A 17,442-nucleotide genomic window follows, 5' to 3' on the forward strand; every position below is an offset into this window, starting at 1 on the left:
AGGCATCTCTTCTTTATGCAAAAACATCTTCAATTTAGAGCAACTAACACATCGTATATGCACAAATTTATTTAGTTTCGGTGCTCTAAATATTGCAGGAGCCATCTCTTTTTTCAGGCAAACACATTAGTTGAGAGCAGGCATCTCTTCTTTATGCAAACAATTCTTAAATTCAGAGCAATTAACACATCATATATATGCGATTTTTGTGCTCTAAATATTGAAGGATCCGTCTCTTTTTCATGCAAACACATTAGTGGGAAAAATAAATAAAACAATAAGAAGTTAACGGGAAAGTAAAACAATATATATACGTAGTCTAGAGCAAAAATCAAATTGTGAAAAACAAGGAGCCATCTCTTTTTCTTGCAAACACATTAGTGGGGAATATAAATAAAAAAATAAGAAGGGAAGTTAATGGGGGAAGTAAAACAATATATACACACACACAATACAACAACAACAACAACTTAGCCTTTTGTCCCAAGTAAGTTGGGGTAGGCTAAAGATGAAACCCACAGAAAATAAAAATAAGAAACACAAAAAGAGCACAAGACAAAGGAAGAGTTAGGGGTTAAACAAAAAGTAACAAAGGTCACGGTTCAGGTACGTTAATCGCTAATCTCCAAGCGCTCCTATCCATAGCTAATTTCTTAGCGATATTCCACTCCTTAAGGTCTCTCTTAACCGTCTCGTCCCAAGTTAGTCTATGGTCTATCTCTACCTCTCTTTACATTATCACCCCGCTTTAAAACTCCACTACGCACCGGCGCCTCGGGAGGCCTCCGTTGTACATGTCCAAACCATCTCAACCGATGTTGAATCAACTTCTCCTCGATAGGTGCCACCCCGATCCTATCTCGAATTTCTTCGTTCCGGACTCTATTCCTTCTTGTATGCCCGCAGAACCAACGCAACATACGCATCTCTGCTACACTCAGTTGTTGGACATGTCACCTTTTTGTAGGCCAACATTCAGCACCGTATAGCATCGCCAGGCGAATCGCCATCCTATAGAACTTACCTTTTAGTCTTTGTGGCACCTTCTTATCACAGAGGACGCCAGAAGTCTGCCGCCACTTCAACCAACCGGCTGAAATTCTATGCCTAACATCTTCATCAACGTCTCCATCTTTCTGAAGTATTGATCCTAGATACCGAAAAGTAACCTTCTTGGCCACCACTTGACCTTCGAGGCTAACGTCCCCATCCTCATGCCTAGTCGGGCTAAAGTCGCACATCATATACTCGGTCTTGGTCCTACTCAGTCTGAACCCCCTCGACTCTAACGTGTGTCTCCACAGCTCTAACTTCATATTAACCCCTGCCCTACTCTCGTCAACTAGCACCACATCATCAGCAAAGAGCATACACCAAGGGATATCACCCTGTATGTCCCTTGTGACCTCATCCATCACCAAAGCAAATAGATAAGGGCTCAATGCTGACCCCTGATGTAGTCCTATTTTAATTGGAAAGTCACTGGTATCGCCATCACATGTTCGAACACAAGTCATCGCATCCTTTTACATATCCTTGATGAGGGTAATATACTTAGTTGGGACTTTATGTTTTTCCAAGGCCCACCACATGACCATGTGTAAGTGCTTCTTCTCCTCTCTATATCTCCCCATCAACTGTCGTACTAAGAAAATCGCCTCCATGGTCGACCTCCCATGCATGAACCCAAACTGGTTTTGGGTCACCCTTGTCAATCTTCTTAGGCGATGCTCGATAACCCTCTACCAAAGCTTTATCGTATGACTCATCAGCTTAATCCCCCGATAGTTAGTACAACTTTGAACATCTCCCTTGTTCTTGAAGATCGGTACTAATATACTTCTCCTCCATTCCTCCGGCATCTTGTTTGACCGGAAAATTAGGTTAAAAAGCTTAGTTAACCATACTACCATCCTCTCGCTCAGGCATCTCCACACCTCAATGAGGATACCATCAGGACCCATCGCTTTATCTCCCTTCATTCTCTTCAAAGCCTCCCCGATCTCTGCCTCCTGAATTCTCTCATGAGTCGTCAACCTCGAAGGTAGGACCCTTATTTTCCCCATTAAATAACTTGTCAAAGTATTCTCGCCATCTGTCCTTGATCTCCTCATCCTTCACCAGAAGTCGATCTGTCCCATCCTTGATGCATTTGATTTGGTTTATGTCCCTTGTCTTCCTCTCGCGGGTCCTAGCGATCCTATAAATGTCCTTCTCTCATTCCTTCGTACCTAGCCGTTGATAAAGGTCATCAAAAGCTTGACCTTTCGCTACACTTACAGCTCGCTTTGCAGACCTCTTCGCTAATCTGTAGCCCTCGATGTTGGCTACGCTCTTGTCGAGGTGAAGACGTTTGAAACACTCCTTCTTCTCCTTAATAGCCTTTTGCACCTCGTCATTCCACCACCAAGTCTCTTTCACTTCCTGCTTGCCTCCCCTACTCACACCAAACACTTCTGAGGCCACCTTCCGAACACATGTCGCCATCTTTAGCCACGTATCATCTACGTTTGCTCCTTCTTCCCAAGGTCCCTCGCCTAGCATCCTCTCCTTAAACGTTTGTGCCTCTTCTCCTCTAAGCTTCCACCACTTCGTTCTCGCAATCTTAGCACATTTGTCCCGGTGGGCATGTACCCGAAAACGAAAATCCACCACCACAAGCTTGTGTTGGGGGACAACACCCTCCCCGGGTATCACCTTACAATCTAAGCAGGCACGTCTATTCTCTCTCCTAGCAAGGATAAAGTCGATTTGGCTCGAGTATTGTCCACTATGGAAGGTCACTAGATGGGACTCTCTCTTTCTAAAGAGGGTATTCGCTAACAGCAGGTCGTATGCCAACGCAAAATTCAATACATCCTCCCCCCCCCGTTCCTACTACCATACCCGAAACCCCCATGTACTCGCTCATATCCTACATTAGTCGCACCCACATGGCCATTGAGGTCTCCTCCTATGAAGAGCTTCTCACTGATAGGCACGGTACTAACCATGCTATCAAGATCTTCCCAAAACTGACTCTTGGAGCTCTCTCTAAGACCTACCTGAGGGGCATAGGCACTGATCACATTCAGAATCAAATCTCCAATGACCAACCGCACTAGGATAATCCGGTCGCCTTGCCTCCTAACATCCACAACTCCATCCTTAAGGCTCTTATCGATCAAGATGCCTACACCATTCCTACCCGAAGTTGTCCCCGTGTACCAAAGCTTGAAGCCAGAACCCTCCACCTCCTTCGCCTTCTGGCCCTTCCATTTAATCTCCTGCACGCATTGAATATTTACACGCCTCCTAATTGCTACATCGACTAGTTCTCTTAACTTACCTGTTAGCGACCCTACGTTCCAACTACCTGGATGAATCCTAGTTGGCTCGGCTAGCTTCCTTACCCTTCGCACCCGTCGAGAGAAATGCGAAGACCCTTGCTCATTTTTCACTACAGAGGTTAGCACGCCACAGAGGCTGCGACGACCCGACCCTTGCTCACTTATTATCGTTCGATACGACGCGTTCCTGAGGGGATGACGACCCGGCCCTTGCCCATTTAACACCACACCCGGGTTCCGATGTAGTGCGTCGCTAAGAGGGTTACGCCCCAACGAATTTCTTATGAGTTTCATTTCCATTAGAGTGGCTGATTTTTTACGCTGGTTCACCAAACCTAACACAACCCTCCACATTTTCTCATCGCGGGCTTGGAACCGGCAAAGGCAGTGTTACACACACACAATCTTGAGCAAAAATAAAATGGGAAAAATAAAACAATAAGAAGTTAATGGGGAAGTGAAACAATATATATACACAATCTTGAGCAAAACTAAAATAGGAAATACACAATCTTGAGCAAAACTAAAATAGGAAAAAAATAAATGAAACGCTAGAGGAAGGGCTTGGAACCGGCAAAGGCAGTGTTACACACACACAATCTTGAGCAAAAATAAAATGGGAAAAATAAAACAATAAGAAGTTAATGGGGAAGTGAAACAATATATATACACAATCTTGAGCAAAACTAAAATAGGAAATACACAATCTTGAGCAAAACTAAAATAGGAAAAAAATAAATGAAACGCTAGAGGAAGGGCTTGAACCTTCGACCTTGTGGTTAACAGCCACACGCTCTAACCAACTGAGCTACTCCAGCTGGACAGACAATGACCCAATCATAGTACTATTTTAGATGGGCTGTTAATGGGGAACGTGGGCCCGTGCCGTACGATCTGTGAGTCCGCCAGCACGGCCTAGAGGGCCCGCTTGCCTCCGCCGAGCCACAGCCCACAGGCACGAGAAGCTAACGCTAACGCCCGCCGCCGGTTCGTTGAAGAAGACCAGGACGAGAAGCGATCGAACATCGGAGTAAGGCGAAAGGCACGGCGAGTCGACGACGACGCCATGAGCTACCAGAAGGTCCCGGAGTCCTACCCGCCGCCAGGCAAGTCCTCTTCCTCTCTGTTCTCCCAATATTTCAGTAGCTAAAACGTTTCTTGATCTGAATTCCCCGTCAGGGATCCCCTCCTCTCCAACTCCAATCCGTCAGCTGCAGATCGACCCGTCGCCCTTCCGGGTGTCGGGAGTGAACTCTCGTGCAATGCAGGCCGGATCTTCTCTCGGACGATTGGAGATTGGAAAGCTCATGACCTATTTGATCCGGGTTCTGTTTTGTTTCCGCAGGGTACTCGCAGCCGTACCCGCCGCCGGGCAGTCAGTATCCGCCTCCCCAGGCTTCACCGCAGGGGCCTTACTACCCGCCGCCGCAGCATCCACCTCCGGGGTACCAGGGCTACTTCAACGACGGGCAGCAGCCCTACGGATATCCGCCACCGCATGGTGGACATCATCACCACGGCCACCACCATCACTACGATGACCACCACCATCACCATGGTCACCACCATCACCACGAGGAGGATGACTGCTGCCTCGGCTTCCTGAAAGGATGGTAATACAGACCTTTCTCTGATCTGATCACCCGAGGATAAAAAAGGAAATCTAGCTGTTTAAGCAATTTACATACTAATAAACTAGTCCTCAGCTGATACAATTTATGTTTCTAGGAAAAACTGACTGGATTATAAATAGGAACACAGTAAATTTTGCATCTTTGGTAAGTTGTGTCAAAAGAAACTGAATTGCCAATATCTGAAATGGAGGTGGATCATCCAACATAATTCTGAATAGCTATCCATGTACAGTTGGAACAAAAAAGGAGGCAAATTTGCTCCTTGAAGACCTCTTAAAGAAAATGGTATAAGTTTTGTTCATATCTAGGCTTAAGAAAAATGTATACTGATTTGCTATTTCATTATTAAAAAGTGGGTTAGCCTCAAAAGTAAAGTTATACGAAAGCTTAGTAGCATTTTACTTATTCATGCCCCCTTGCTTGATAACTCCATTCACTGTAATTGTTAGTTCCCTTACTGTATGGCTGTTTGCACATCTTTGGAACACTAGAGTTGAATCCTGAAATGATCCGCAACTGTTGAATTTAAAACATGTATACAGGGGTAACAAATGTGCTTTTAGTGAACTGATTTTGACAGGTTTTATTTACTGTATGGATAAGAGCAAACATGTTTTCGTGATTAATACATGGCCTTTTTAACGCTCTGAAATGGTACCATGCAGTCATGCACATAAAAAATTGAACTATGGCTATATGTTGACCTTCTAGACTTCGTGGATAACTATCTGATTCGCTCTAAAGTAGTTTATATAACTGATATGCTAGATTAGTTTATTTATCTTGTGGTAGACAAGAGTTGACCTTGGAGCAATCTCAATTACTTTTTGGAGTAGTTGTTCTCTAGACTGTATTTGCATCAGTCACTTATGTTGACTAAGAAATATTGATTATTTGATGAGGGCATTGACCTAGTTTCAGTATATACATGTTGAGTTCAACAAAGATTCAAAGAAAATAGTATACAGATTGACCTCTGTATTATGGAAGCAATTGTAAAATATTATTGTAAGAAATAAAGAAATATCTTTTTTGGGCTTGAGTTTGACAAATCAGTTGAAGTGTACTTTCCATGCAAATTATGTAGAATTACACGAAATCTTACATAAGCACTGGAACTTATACATTGAGGCAAGCCTGGTAAAATGACAACGTTTATGAGGTTTTGGATGTGCAATGTTTGCTGAAAGCAAAGTTTGTACCCATACAGACGTATGCCTTGATCTAAAGGTTGCTCAAGAAAATTATTAGCTTTACCGAGTGAAATATCAGAGAAGGCTGCAGTGCCATCGTCTATTTCACTTTTCTTCAAAAAGAAAATGCAGGGTTCTAAGCTTAATTTACCTGCCCGTGTTTCCTTTTGCAGGTTGGCCGCTCTTTGCTGCTGCTGCATACTGGACGAATGCTGCGGCTGCTGTTTCTGACATATGTGCCTCTGAAGCCCTCCTTGTGTCTGGCATCCTGCGACAGCAAAATTTATCTCTGTATTTAACTTGCTATGATTGTTGGACAGTAAAAAGTGAATCTTGGCTGTGTTACTCTTCGTAAATAAGTTGATTCTCTATTTGTGTTATGGTAATAAAAAGGTATTCATACAAATTACAATGATTTTTATAGACTCTGGCCCTGTCGCTGTCCTGCTGAACGCGAACCAGAAAATGTATTAGCTCTGCACAACTAATATTATCACATTATCCTTAGCTGAAAAACTGATAAAAAAGGTGAAGTTGCACGATAAAGAAAAAAACTTAAAAGCAAAATCATACTGTCCTTATCAGTTTGAGTCTGATTTATTGTGCTAATATAAAAATGCAATTCAGTATGGCAAAAGATATTGAGATTTGCAATATATAACAAAAGGATGTTTTGGGGGCAAAATCATACTGTCCCAGCATTTCTACATTATACATGATAGTGCAGGAACACAACTAACAAATAAAGAACAGGGCTTTTGGATTGACATAGAGTCTTTTGAATCAACTACAATCTTCACATTCTCAAATTGACACAATAATCAGTCTCAAATTGAGCAAGACATTCAATTTACAACCCCAGATTGACACCAATTTAGAATCTCAAATCAACATTCACTGCCAGCGTTGTTTGCTCCTAGTCTGAACAGCGGCCTTCTGAAGCTACTCCACAAGGCAGTATGCAGTGGCCTGTGGTCACCCTTCCTCCTGCGGTCCTGCCCCAGTGCTCCGGGCTTGCCAGCAGCGGTCGCTCTCGCTCCCCTGGCCCGTCGAACCAGTAGCTGTGAAGCCGGCGCCGTCGATGCAGGCAGCGGACCTCGACCTCGGCACCTGGGGCAACGGCACTGCGGTGCAGGGGAAACGCAATGGGCGACTGATGCGGAGGAGGGCGGCGGCAGAGGGCGGAAATATTTGAAGTCAGGCGCGCGGGTGGGAGCATACACGTTGTAGAAGAGCCCTCCGAGCCGCTGCAGGTGGGCCTGCGTTCTGTTCATCTTCCTCCTCGAGTTGCGGCGACCGGAGTTCGGGAAGGGGGGCTGCCAGTGGTTCCAGTGGCCGGCGGCCTTAGCGTGTGTTTGGTTGGGGGGATGAGGGGGAGCGGAGCGGAGCCGTTCTATTTCTGCACGTGTTTGGTTGGAGGACGGTGGAGCGGAGCGGAGCGGAAGCGCTCCCGCATAGGAATATTCCATGAAGATTCGGAACGAGGTCGCTCCGTGAAAACGAGCGGACGGGAGCGCTCGCGTCCCACGCGCCCGCTGCCCGTCACCGCCTGCTCGTCTCCCCCCGCACGCAGGTGAGCGCCGCCCCTGGAGCCCCCGCCCCCACCCCCCCCGCCCGAGCGGCGCCGCCGCCGCCGGAGGACCCCCCCCCCCCCCCCCCACGCGTCGCGCGCCCGGGCGGATCTGCCCGCGCCGGCCTGGAGCCCCGCGCGCCGCCTTTGGAGCCCCGCCCCCCCCCCCCCCCCCCGCGCGCGCCCGCGCCTGGAGCCCCCCGCGCGCCGGCCGCCGGCGCCGCCGGAGCGGCACCCCCCCCCCCCCCGCTGGAGCCCCGCGCCGCTGCCCCCCCCGCCCCCCGCTCGCGCCCGCCCCCGCGCGCCGGCCGCCGGAGGCCCCCCCCCCCCCGCGCCGCTGGAGCCCCTGCAGCACCCCCCCCCGGGGCGCCTGCGCCTGGAGCCCCCCGCCCGCCCCCCCCCAACCCCCCCCCCCCCCCCCCCCCCCCGCTGGAGCCCCGCGCCGCTGGAGCGCCCCCCCCGCTGGAGCCCCTGCAGCGCCCCCTGTTTCCTGATAGCTTGCCTGTATTCTTTTCTGATTCAAAGCTTGCATTCTGTGTGCACAGTCTTGATCTTTGTCTCTGATTTTGGCAGCTCGCAGGAGAAATTTGGAAGGCAGCGTGCACGCCTCGGAAGGTAGAACGTTATGTCTTACTGAATATATGCTTTGTGTGATTACTTGTTATGCCTTAAAAATTTATTGATTTTATCTTGTTTCTGTATAATTTAGATGGATAAGAAGCAGCAACTTTTCATTTACACAGCTGCAGCGTATACGTTACTTTCGATGATGGCCATGATTATTCAATCTAGAAAAAGAACTAGGGTACAGCCAACTATAACTAGGATACATCAGCTATCTAGCAGAACTCGGGGGAACTTACGGTTCACATTTTCATAATATTTATTTCACATAAATTTATATTGTTGCTGGGTGATAATCTCAGATGTCAGGAAGAACCCTAAACCACATTTTTTCCCTCTTAATTTCAAGGTCACGGTGTTCACCCTAAAGAAATATGCGAACTGTAAAGAATCTGCTGGTAGAATGACTCATGATTCGGCAAATAACTTATATTATAACATATTATCTCAGTCTGGAATCCAATGATCAATCCCAATGCAATGATGTTCTAGCAAATGAAATTCATAATTTATACCACACTAAGCAAACAATGAGTTAAGAAAATCAACAATAAGAAGCAGTGCTTCAGCAGCTGAAAGATCGAGTCCTAACCAAATTAAACAATGCTCTGATTCCGTGTCAACTGTCAACAAAACAGGACAGAACAAAGAAAAGAACTGTTTGCAGCATAGAAGCATAAAAAAAATAAAGAACAGACATCAAGAAGATAACGGACCTTCCTTATCCCATATCTGCAGTGGTTTGGTCCTGAATAAATCACAACACAAAAGCATGAGATATCATGTTCAAGATCACATGAAGAGCAAAAAGGAACCAATATTGGGTAACCACACTACCTACCCAAGGCTATAAAGAATAGACAGGAACCCAGACTGAAATGTATTCTTGAACATGTTCCGAAGCTTGTAGGATCAGTTAAACTGCAAAATATAGGTACGGAAATAAGAAAACTTTCACTCTGCAATCTGCAGCAATGTTGTCTCAGTTAGTGGCTCAAGGTTAAACATTTAGAAACACTACACTGGTTTGAGAATGTAATGGCATAAGATTTTGTTCCTCTGATAATGTACCGTTTGCTAATTAGACCATTGTATTCTTGAGACAAGTACAGGTAAAATGGCATCAGCCGTGTTAGTAGCATGAATTGAGATATGAAAATAGACAAACGAAGGTGCTTGTGAGTTTTTCTTTTAACAACAAAGGTGACTACTAACCCCCAGCCTCAGGGGCGGACCCGAACATGGGTATGCACATGTACACAATATATTTTTTGCAAAAAAAATCGAAGCTAGTAGGTAAAATACTAAAGTCAGCTCCGAATACAAATTCCGTACATTAGGGTTTGGGGTTTTCGATTTCGCACAGCAGGAAGGGAAGGGAAGGGAAGACTGGGCGGGCATCCAGGCATACCTCGTGGATCCTTGTCGCCGGCGAAGCGCCCGACGAAGACCTGGCCCGGCCTAGGGCGGCGCCGCTCGCCCTGTGATCGCCGCTAGGAAGGAGAAGCCGACAGAAAGAGGGGGGCGAAGGCGGAAGGCGTGGAGCGGAGAAAGAGGTCTCCTGACCGTAACCAGGTCCTCTGCAGTTCAGTCAGGCTTTGCTGATGGCCGTCCGTTTGGCATCCGACGACAGCATCCAGAAACTGATAACTGATGCCATCGGCCCACAGATAACTGATGCGGCCCGGTCCAACACAGGAAAGGAAACGGGAGATGCAGGGCCGGCCGCTCACGCCGATTCATGGCCGCTGGCTGCTCACCGCCGGAATCACGTGCGGGTGGTGAGGTCTTCGGGGAAGGGCCCTATGCGGGGGAACGAGATCCTCTAAAGTCGGCAAAAACGACTTGCCTCTCCAGTCACGCACCTGAGCCGTTCGATTCCTATCCAACCATCAGTCCAGCCAACTCCAATCTCACAGTCCTGTTCTCGGCCAATATCAGCCCAGCCAGCGACTCCTTTCCGTGGCTCCTCGCGTCGCCGTTCCCCTTCGCAACCGGCCGCCGCCGCGACGCTCGGAGTTCCTCGCCGGAGCTACCCTCGCCTCCCTGATCCGGCGGCGTTCCTCACCTCAGCGTCGGAGACCTCGGCCATCTGCAGCATCTGGCGCTCGTCCTCCATCTCCTACCGCATCCGCAGCGGCGCAGCAGCTCCACCTCGGCGAAGACTGGCGGGTGTTGCCGAGCTCGCGCTCCAGCTTGGCGTCGGCGGGCTCCGGCAGGAGGCGGTGCCGGTGCTCCTCCCTGAGGGTGGCAGCGGCCTCCAGCGTCCGGCGCCTATCGTCGGCCATCCTCCGCAGGAGGCGCTGCAGCCTCCTGGCCATGACGCGCCGCTCCTCCTCCGGCTCGCCGATGTGGCAGCACGTTTCTCCAGCTCCGCCTCCATCACGAGCATCATCACATCTGGCTTCGTGGCCGCAGCCGCTGTCGCCCCATGGAAGGGAAGTCGTCGGTGGACTGAAAGACTCGGAGGGGGAGACTGCAATGTGCTTGTATACTGCTATGAATTCTCAAATTGTTTCAAGTGCTATAAAACAGTGTAAAGATATATTATTTTGTAAATTGATCTGGAATGATATATTGAATGAAATCAACAAAAGATGATGCTGATCACTGCAAACTCATATGGCTGCACAAAAGAATGCATATTACTGCAACTCTGCAAATTTATATGGCTGATTACACAGAACTAGAAAACCAAAACTACCAGAACATGATGGCCAAGGAGGCTGTCGAGCCATTCTTTTGAGTGCATATGGGATATAATCTATAATACTAGAAATCATCCAAAACAGCATCTGTGATTGCTCCCTGAGAATTAGAAAAACAATAATTCAACATAATGGGCCATCTGTGATTGAGAGAAAAAGTGTATTACTTCGAAATATTACTAGAATTCAGCATCTATTCTCTGAAGCTCTCAAATTCAGCATCAAGATCATTGGTGAATGGTCCCTGGAAAAGAAAACAAAAGAAAAGTGAACTCTGTGTGTCATCAGTAGATTGATCACTGGAAAATAAAAGAAATCAAAGTGAACTCTGTGCACATACATGCACTAAAGTCGGAGAGAATACTTGGTTCTTCCTCACTGCCTTCGTCATCTACATGTTTGGGGTCTTTCTTGCTGCCTTTTTTCTTGCTGCCTTCATCTTCATCTTCGGGTTCAGCTAGATGTTTGACAGCATTTTGCATAATATGAAAAGTACACAAGCCATGCCATGCTTCTAAAAACACTTCCTTAACTGCTTTTCCCATTACAAAATCTTGATCAGTATAAATTATTTTTGGTTGCTTGCCATTATGTGCTTTGAGGAAAGTCTCAAATAACCACTTGAAGGACTCAAATGTCTCATCATATAAGAGAACGGCACCAAAAACCACTGTTTCTCTAAACTGATTGAACCTAACAAATACACCAAAAGTCTACTTTCCTTGTTTGTTCCAAAAGTAGTGTCAAAACTGACAACATCACCAAAATATGCATAGTCAGTGAGCATTTTAGCATCAACCCAAAATATATTTGCTATTTATTCTTCTATATCCATTTGCAATGCATATTGAAATGAAGGGTTCTCAGCAATTTTATCTTGAAAATACATAAGCATGCTTCCTGCTTGACCATATGCCATCTCTCGCTGGCGCTTGGCCCGTAAATAATTCTTGTGATCACGAAGAGTATAACTGAGATTGGATGAACCACACCAACTTGCACACACGCCAACTCATGTGCTGCTTTGGGCCCAATTCCTGCATCGTCAGCTGTTTCAATTTCAAAACCTTGTAACTCTGAAATTTTTCTTTGAGACACCATCAAGTGCGAGGTTTGTGGCAACTGAAGCATGTGATTGTGTTCCAAAATCAAATCAGCAACTTTATAAGTTTCCTTCTCCCGATCCATTATAAGACCCATGCGAACCTGACAATCAGTTCTAATTTCAGCTCTTGGATACTTTGTTAGATGATCCCTTTTATCTTTCTTTCTATGCCCCTCATTTGCACAAACATATCTGCAGGACCTAACTTTCCCATCTGACTTTCTTTTGTTTGTGTACATTTTTCTTACCTCAAAGCCTTTTTGACCCCATAGCTAATCCAAAACATTCAGGCCTCATCTATAGTATTGAACTCCATGCCAACTTGAGGTAAAAGACTAGAAATCAAGCCTTTCCTACAAGAAAAAAGAATAAAGATGGCATGATATTAGGCAGCGAATTGAACGACTCAAATCTATACCCTATGCAAATAAATAAAAAGAAACAACCATGGCATTACGCACCTATTTTCTTCCATCTTCAGTATGCAGATTTAATTTTAATGCAAGCGAGTTGATGTTTCCTTCAAGCTTCTATACCGGTCTTTATTCAATCGATCAGTTCGAGCACAATTCAATAAGGGAGGACGAAAAACAATCAGAACAGAACAAGCATAGTATGCAAGGTACTAGCTAAAGAGATGGACACGGGAGCAGTTCAAGCACAATCCAAATATATTTTGGCACCATTTTGCAGATGGATGGAGAGCACAAGCAGAAACCTGAGCCTGACGCACGGCCTTCGTCGATCCGCGATCGCCGCCGCACGACGTTCGCTGCTCGCGCCAAAAATGTGAGTCCGGCGCCAAAGCAGCGATTATTCGCGCCAGGAAACTTACGCGTCGTTCCTGATGTTGGGCCGGCCCAGCAAGCCTAATGGGGCACCGTCTGTGAGACAGGAGATGGAACATCTGACGGTTGGATAGGAAAGCAACGGGTCAGATGCATGACTGGAGAGGGAAGTCGTTTTTGCCGACTTTAGAGGATCTCGTTCCGCGGGGGGCTGTTCGGCGTCGCAGGTGCGACTGTGAGCGCGCGCATTGCACAAGGCCCACTGCGGTCCACGAGCAGCTCGCCCCCGCCGCTGCCCTCCTCCTCCGTCTCTGGCGGCCGCCGACGCCGGATCCGCCACCGCTCGTCGCCGCCGCCGCTAATCTGTCGGTTTTCCGCGCCCTGTCTTCTCGACCGCCGGCGGCCTGGCTTCCCTGCCACCCCCCCCTCCTCTTCTAATATCTGTGGGCCGATGGCATCAGTTATCAGTTTCTGGATGCTGTCGTCGGATGCCAAACGGACGGCCATCAGCAAAGCCTGACTGAACTGCAGAGGACCTGGTTACGGTCAGGAGACCTCTTTCTCCGCTCCACGCCTTCCGCCTTCGCCCCCCTCTTTCTGTCGGCTTCTCCTTCCTAGCGGCGATCACAGGGCGAGCGGCGCCGCCCTAGGCCGGGCCAGGTCTTCGTCGGGCGCTTCGCCGGCGACAAGGATCCGCGAGGTATGCCTGGATGCCCGCCTAGTCTTCCCTTCCCTTCCCTTCCTGCTGTGCGAAATCGAAAACCCCAAACCCTAATGTACGGAATTTGTATTCGGAGCTGACTTTAGTATTTTACCTACTAGCTTCGATTTTTTTTGCAAAAAATATATTGTGTACATGTGCATACCCATGTTCGAGTCCGCCCCTGAGGCTGGGGGTTAGTAGTCACCTTTGTTGTTAAAAGAAAAACTCACAAGCACCTTCGTTTGTCTATTTTCATATCTCAATTCATGCTACTAACACGGCTGATGCCATTTTACCTGTACTTGTCTCAAGAATACAATGGTCTAATTAGCAAACGGTACATTATCAGAGGAACAAAATCTTATGCCATTACATTCTCAAACCAGTGTAGTGTTTCTAAATGTTTAACCTTGAGCCACTAACTGAGACAACATTGCTGCAGATTGCAGAGTGAAAGTTTTCTTATTTCCGTATGTGTATTTTGCAGTTTAACTGATCCTACAAGCTTCGGAACATGTTCAAGAATACATTTCAGTCTGGGTTCCTGTCTATTCTTTATAGCCTTGGGTAGGTAGTGTGGTTACCCAATATTGGTTCCTTTTTGCTCTTCATGTGATCTTGAACATGATATCTCATGCTTTTGTGTTGTGATTTATTCAGGACCAAACCACTGCAGATATGGGATAAGGAAGGTCCGTTATCTTCTTGATGTCTGTTCTTTATTTTTTTTATGCTTCTATGCTGCAAACAGTTCTTTTCTTTGTTCTGTCCTGTTTTGTTGACAGTTGACACGGAATCAGAGCATTGTTTAATTTGGTTAGGACTCGATCTTTCAGCTGCTGAAGCACTGCTTCTTATTGTTGATTTTCTTAACTCATTGTTTGCTTAGTGTGGTATAAATTATGAATTTCATTTGCTAGAACATCATTGCATTGGGATTGATCATTGGATTCCAGACTGAGATAATATGTTATAATATAAGTTATTTGCCGAATCATGAGTCATTCTACCAGCAGATTCTTTACAGTTCGCATATTTCTTTAGGGTGAACACCGTGACCTTGAAATTAAGAGGGAAAAAATGTGGTTTAGGTATCTTCCTGACATCTGAGATTATCACCCAGCAACAATATAAATTTATGTGAAATAAATATTATGAAAATGTGAACCGTAAGTTCCCCCGAGTTCTGCTAGATAGCTGATGTATCCTAGTTATAGTTGGCTGTACCCTAGTGAGGGTTTACTCAAAAAAGGGTGAGTGCAGCGTTTAAATAATAGAAACTAACATATTTAAAATTTGACTTGTCCAACAGTATATATGTTGCAACTTGCAGGTGTGTAAACTTGTGCTGGAACCTAAATACATATATGCTTCATTCTGACTGACCACAAATCTTTTTGTCAAGTGCACCATTTTTGTTGGTAATGCTTTGTTCATACTCCATATGCAGTTGTGGATGGGCACATTAAACGACCTCAGGATGAAGATATCCAGTCTAATGTTCTTGAAATCATTGGAGCAAATGTACAGTCAACTTACATCACATGCCCAGCTGATCCTTCTGCTACTCTTGGAATCAAGCTACCGTTTCTGGTGATTATTGTGAAAAATCTTAAGAAATACTTCACGTTTGAGATCCAAGTTCTGGATGATAAGAATGTCCGACGGCGATTTCGGGCATCAAATTTTCAAGTGTGTAAGAGCTGTTAATCATTCCATTTTCTGCAGAAGTAAATTCTGTGATGTCCTTATCTGTTAGATTTGATTCTATTTCATCAGTAACCCCTTGGCATTACCTTCTGCTTTCTAACTTCAGTTTTGTTGATCCTTTTACTGTTGAAACATCATCAGCTGTCTGTAAACAGTATTTGACAAGAGCATAGATAGATCCTAGTGAAAAATATGGTGGCATTGTATGAGATTCTAGGATCAATATTCCGTATTTGCAATTTTCTATTTCATACTTTAGAGTAATAAAACTATATTGGTTCTTGGATTAAACAAAGAGTACCTGCAAATTTAATTTCTTGAGTAGTGTCATCCACTCAACAAATGTCTTCTGCTTCACCTTTAACCTTGGGCGTTGGGAAATTGGAGAGAAGGATATATCATTATACCCTTCAAACTTCTACTCATGGACTTCTGTCAATCTAGTCCTTAGTGCCCCTTACCTGGGCGCCGACCGATGGCCCATTCACATGACGTGTACATGCTGTTTTTTGGCTTCTGTCAACAATATGGCTGTGAAAATTCTGTAGTCACCACGTAGTCATGCAGATATTTAGTCTTATATTTGACCTAGTTTTTCCCTTCCTTTAGGCTCCTGAACATAATTGTAGACATAATGGTTGATGTATTCTATCCTGAGGTGCATTTGAGTTAATTGGCATATTCCATTTTTGCACCTTTTTTTAATTTGAGGCGCCTAAAGTGTGTGTACACTCTGTGCACTCAATCATGCTCACTTGTAAACCCTTTTTGCAGTCTGTTACAAGGGTAAAGCCATATATCTGCACAATGCCATTGAAGCTTGATGATGGCTGGAACAACATTCAGTTGAACCTCGCTGATCTTACAAAAAGAGCATATGGCACAAATTACGTCGAGACACTACGGGTGCAAGTTCATGCCAACTGTCGACTTCGCAGAATTTATTTCTCCGATCGCCTCTACTCGGAGGAGGAGCTGCCACCTGAATTCAAGCTCTACCTTCCAATCCAAGTGAGAACTCCTGGATGTCTGTACCTTGTTACCTTGTTATAAATATTTCTATGCTTCTTAACTATCTGCTCCATCCTTTTGTGTGAACTTCAGAAATCATAGGAATCCGAGCAAGCATGGAGAGACTTTGTTCACCAGGAGCCGTGCCACATATCAGTGTGACGATCGCTAGCCCAAAGCTGCGCATTTGCCTTGCTGAGACCAAGAAAAGTATCAGAATGTTTTTGTTAGTCTGCTGATTGCTGTCTGCCGGATGACTAGGCCCTTTTGTTCAGAGCAAGATGACTGGTTGGGGCTCTTACCCAGTGACCTTTGTCTACGTGACTTGAAATGTCAATGGAAAACCCTTTTGCTACTGGTCCTTCTGGTCCAGAGCAAAACCTACCGTTACTGGCTGCTGCCCGGCCATTTAACGTGCCTCTTCCGCTGTGGTACTGTCTCTATGATGATAGTGTCATGTGACCACTGATTTGTTGGGTGCATGTCAAGCGTGATCGCATTAAAAGCTTCACTTCTCTTCAGCGAGCGTCAGCCGTGCCAACTGCCGACGCCTGCAGTCCTCCCCAGTCTGGCTCCCTGAATGTACCCGAGAGCACTGCGTGTTGCCTCAGAAATCTGTGCGCCCTCCCTGTAATCTGTATCAGGGCAACTGAAATTATTTTGACCCAGTCCGATCGAGCAGTGGCCTTCCGCGTTTCAGTGGAGATTGGAAGGCTTGCCGGCGCAGGGCTCAGGCCGGTAGCAGTAGCAGATTCTTGATGGAAAAAGAGGGGGAAAAAACCTCAGTTCAGCCGAAACGCTGCTGCCGAACGCCTGAACCATGCCGCTCTGATGCTAGCGTTGCGGCGTCGTTGTGGTTGGCGGCGAGCGAATGGCTGGGCAACCCGCCGCTGCGGCCTGCGGGCCAGGGCTGCAGGCTGGGGGGACCAGTGCGCCGGGCGGGGCGGTGACCACCGGCCGCGCGGCCCCGTCCTGCCGCCCGATGCACGGCGCGGGGAGACGGGGGCGGCAGGGGATCGGGAGGGCAGGGCGGGGCGCCGCAAGAGGGCGAGCGGAGTAAAAGGCGC

The 17,442-nt window shown here is 46.5% G+C and overlaps 2 protein-coding genes and 1 non-coding gene across 4 annotated transcripts; 2 read left to right on the plus strand and 1 right to left on the minus strand.

Moving 5' to 3' along the window:
• Positions 1 to 4,073: 4,073 nt before the first annotated feature.
• Positions 4,074 to 4,147, minus strand: TRNAN-GUU. Its single transcript has one exon. It is a non-coding gene; the product is annotated as a tRNA-Asn (tRNA).
• A 129-nt stretch (positions 4,148 to 4,276) lies between these two features.
• Positions 4,277 to 6,562, plus strand: LOC112881782 (cysteine-rich and transmembrane domain-containing protein WIH2-like). The gene is made up of 3 exons (XM_025946647.1): positions 4,277 to 4,435; positions 4,675 to 4,942; positions 6,330 to 6,562. The coding sequence occupies exons 1-3, from the start codon at positions 4,396 to 4,398 to the stop codon at positions 6,385 to 6,387; spliced, it is 366 nt and encodes a 121-aa protein (XP_025802432.1). The 5' UTR covers positions 4,277 to 4,395; the 3' UTR covers positions 6,388 to 6,562.
• A 1,070-nt stretch (positions 6,563 to 7,632) lies between these two features.
• On the plus strand, positions 7,633 to 16,818 carry LOC112882806 (cilia- and flagella-associated protein 20). Of its 2 annotated transcripts, XM_025947958.1 has the most exons (7): positions 7,633 to 7,729; positions 8,300 to 8,341; positions 14,142 to 14,221; positions 14,315 to 14,346; positions 15,105 to 15,346; positions 16,139 to 16,375; positions 16,469 to 16,818. In XM_025947958.1, exons 3-7 carry the CDS (start codon positions 14,169 to 14,171, stop codon positions 16,475 to 16,477), a joined length of 573 nt encoding a protein of 190 aa, XP_025803743.1. In that variant the 5' UTR covers positions 7,633 to 7,729; positions 8,300 to 8,341; positions 14,142 to 14,168; the 3' UTR covers positions 16,478 to 16,818. The 2 variants fall into 2 exon arrangements, with proteins under 2 accessions (XP_025803743.1, XP_025803742.1); XM_025947957.1 differs by lacking the exons at positions 7,633 to 7,729; positions 8,300 to 8,341 and adding an exon at positions 10,548 to 13,651.
• The last annotated feature ends 624 nt before the right edge of the window (positions 16,819 to 17,442 follow it).

This window comes from Panicum hallii, chromosome 2 (assembly GCF_002211085.1).
Source record: "Panicum hallii strain FIL2 chromosome 2, PHallii_v3.1, whole genome shotgun sequence".
In the NCBI taxonomy this organism is placed as follows: Eukaryota; Viridiplantae; Streptophyta; class Magnoliopsida; order Poales; family Poaceae; genus Panicum; species Panicum hallii.

Coding starts and splice junctions, on each gene's coding strand:
- LOC112881782 (XM_025946647.1), top strand. CDS start 4,396: ATGAGCTACCAGAAGGTCCCGGAGTCCTACCCGCCGCCAG. Junction 4,436..4,674: donor GGAGTCCTACCCGCCGCCAG/GCAAGTCCTCTT, acceptor TTGTTTCCGCAG/GGTACTCGCAGCCGTACCCG. Junction 4,943..6,329: donor CTCGGCTTCCTGAAAGGATG/GTAATACAGACC, acceptor TTCCTTTTGCAG/GTTGGCCGCTCTTTGCTGCT.
- LOC112882806 (XM_025947958.1), top strand. CDS start 14,169: ATGTTCAAGAATACATTTCAGTCTGGGTTCCTGTCTATTCTTTATAGC. Junction 14,222..14,314: donor TCTATTCTTTATAGCCTTGG/GTAGGTAGTGTG, acceptor TGATTTATTCAG/GACCAAACCACTGCAGATAT. Junction 15,347..16,138: donor TTCGGGCATCAAATTTTCAA/GTGTGTAAGAGC, acceptor CCCTTTTTGCAG/TCTGTTACAAGGGTAAAGCC.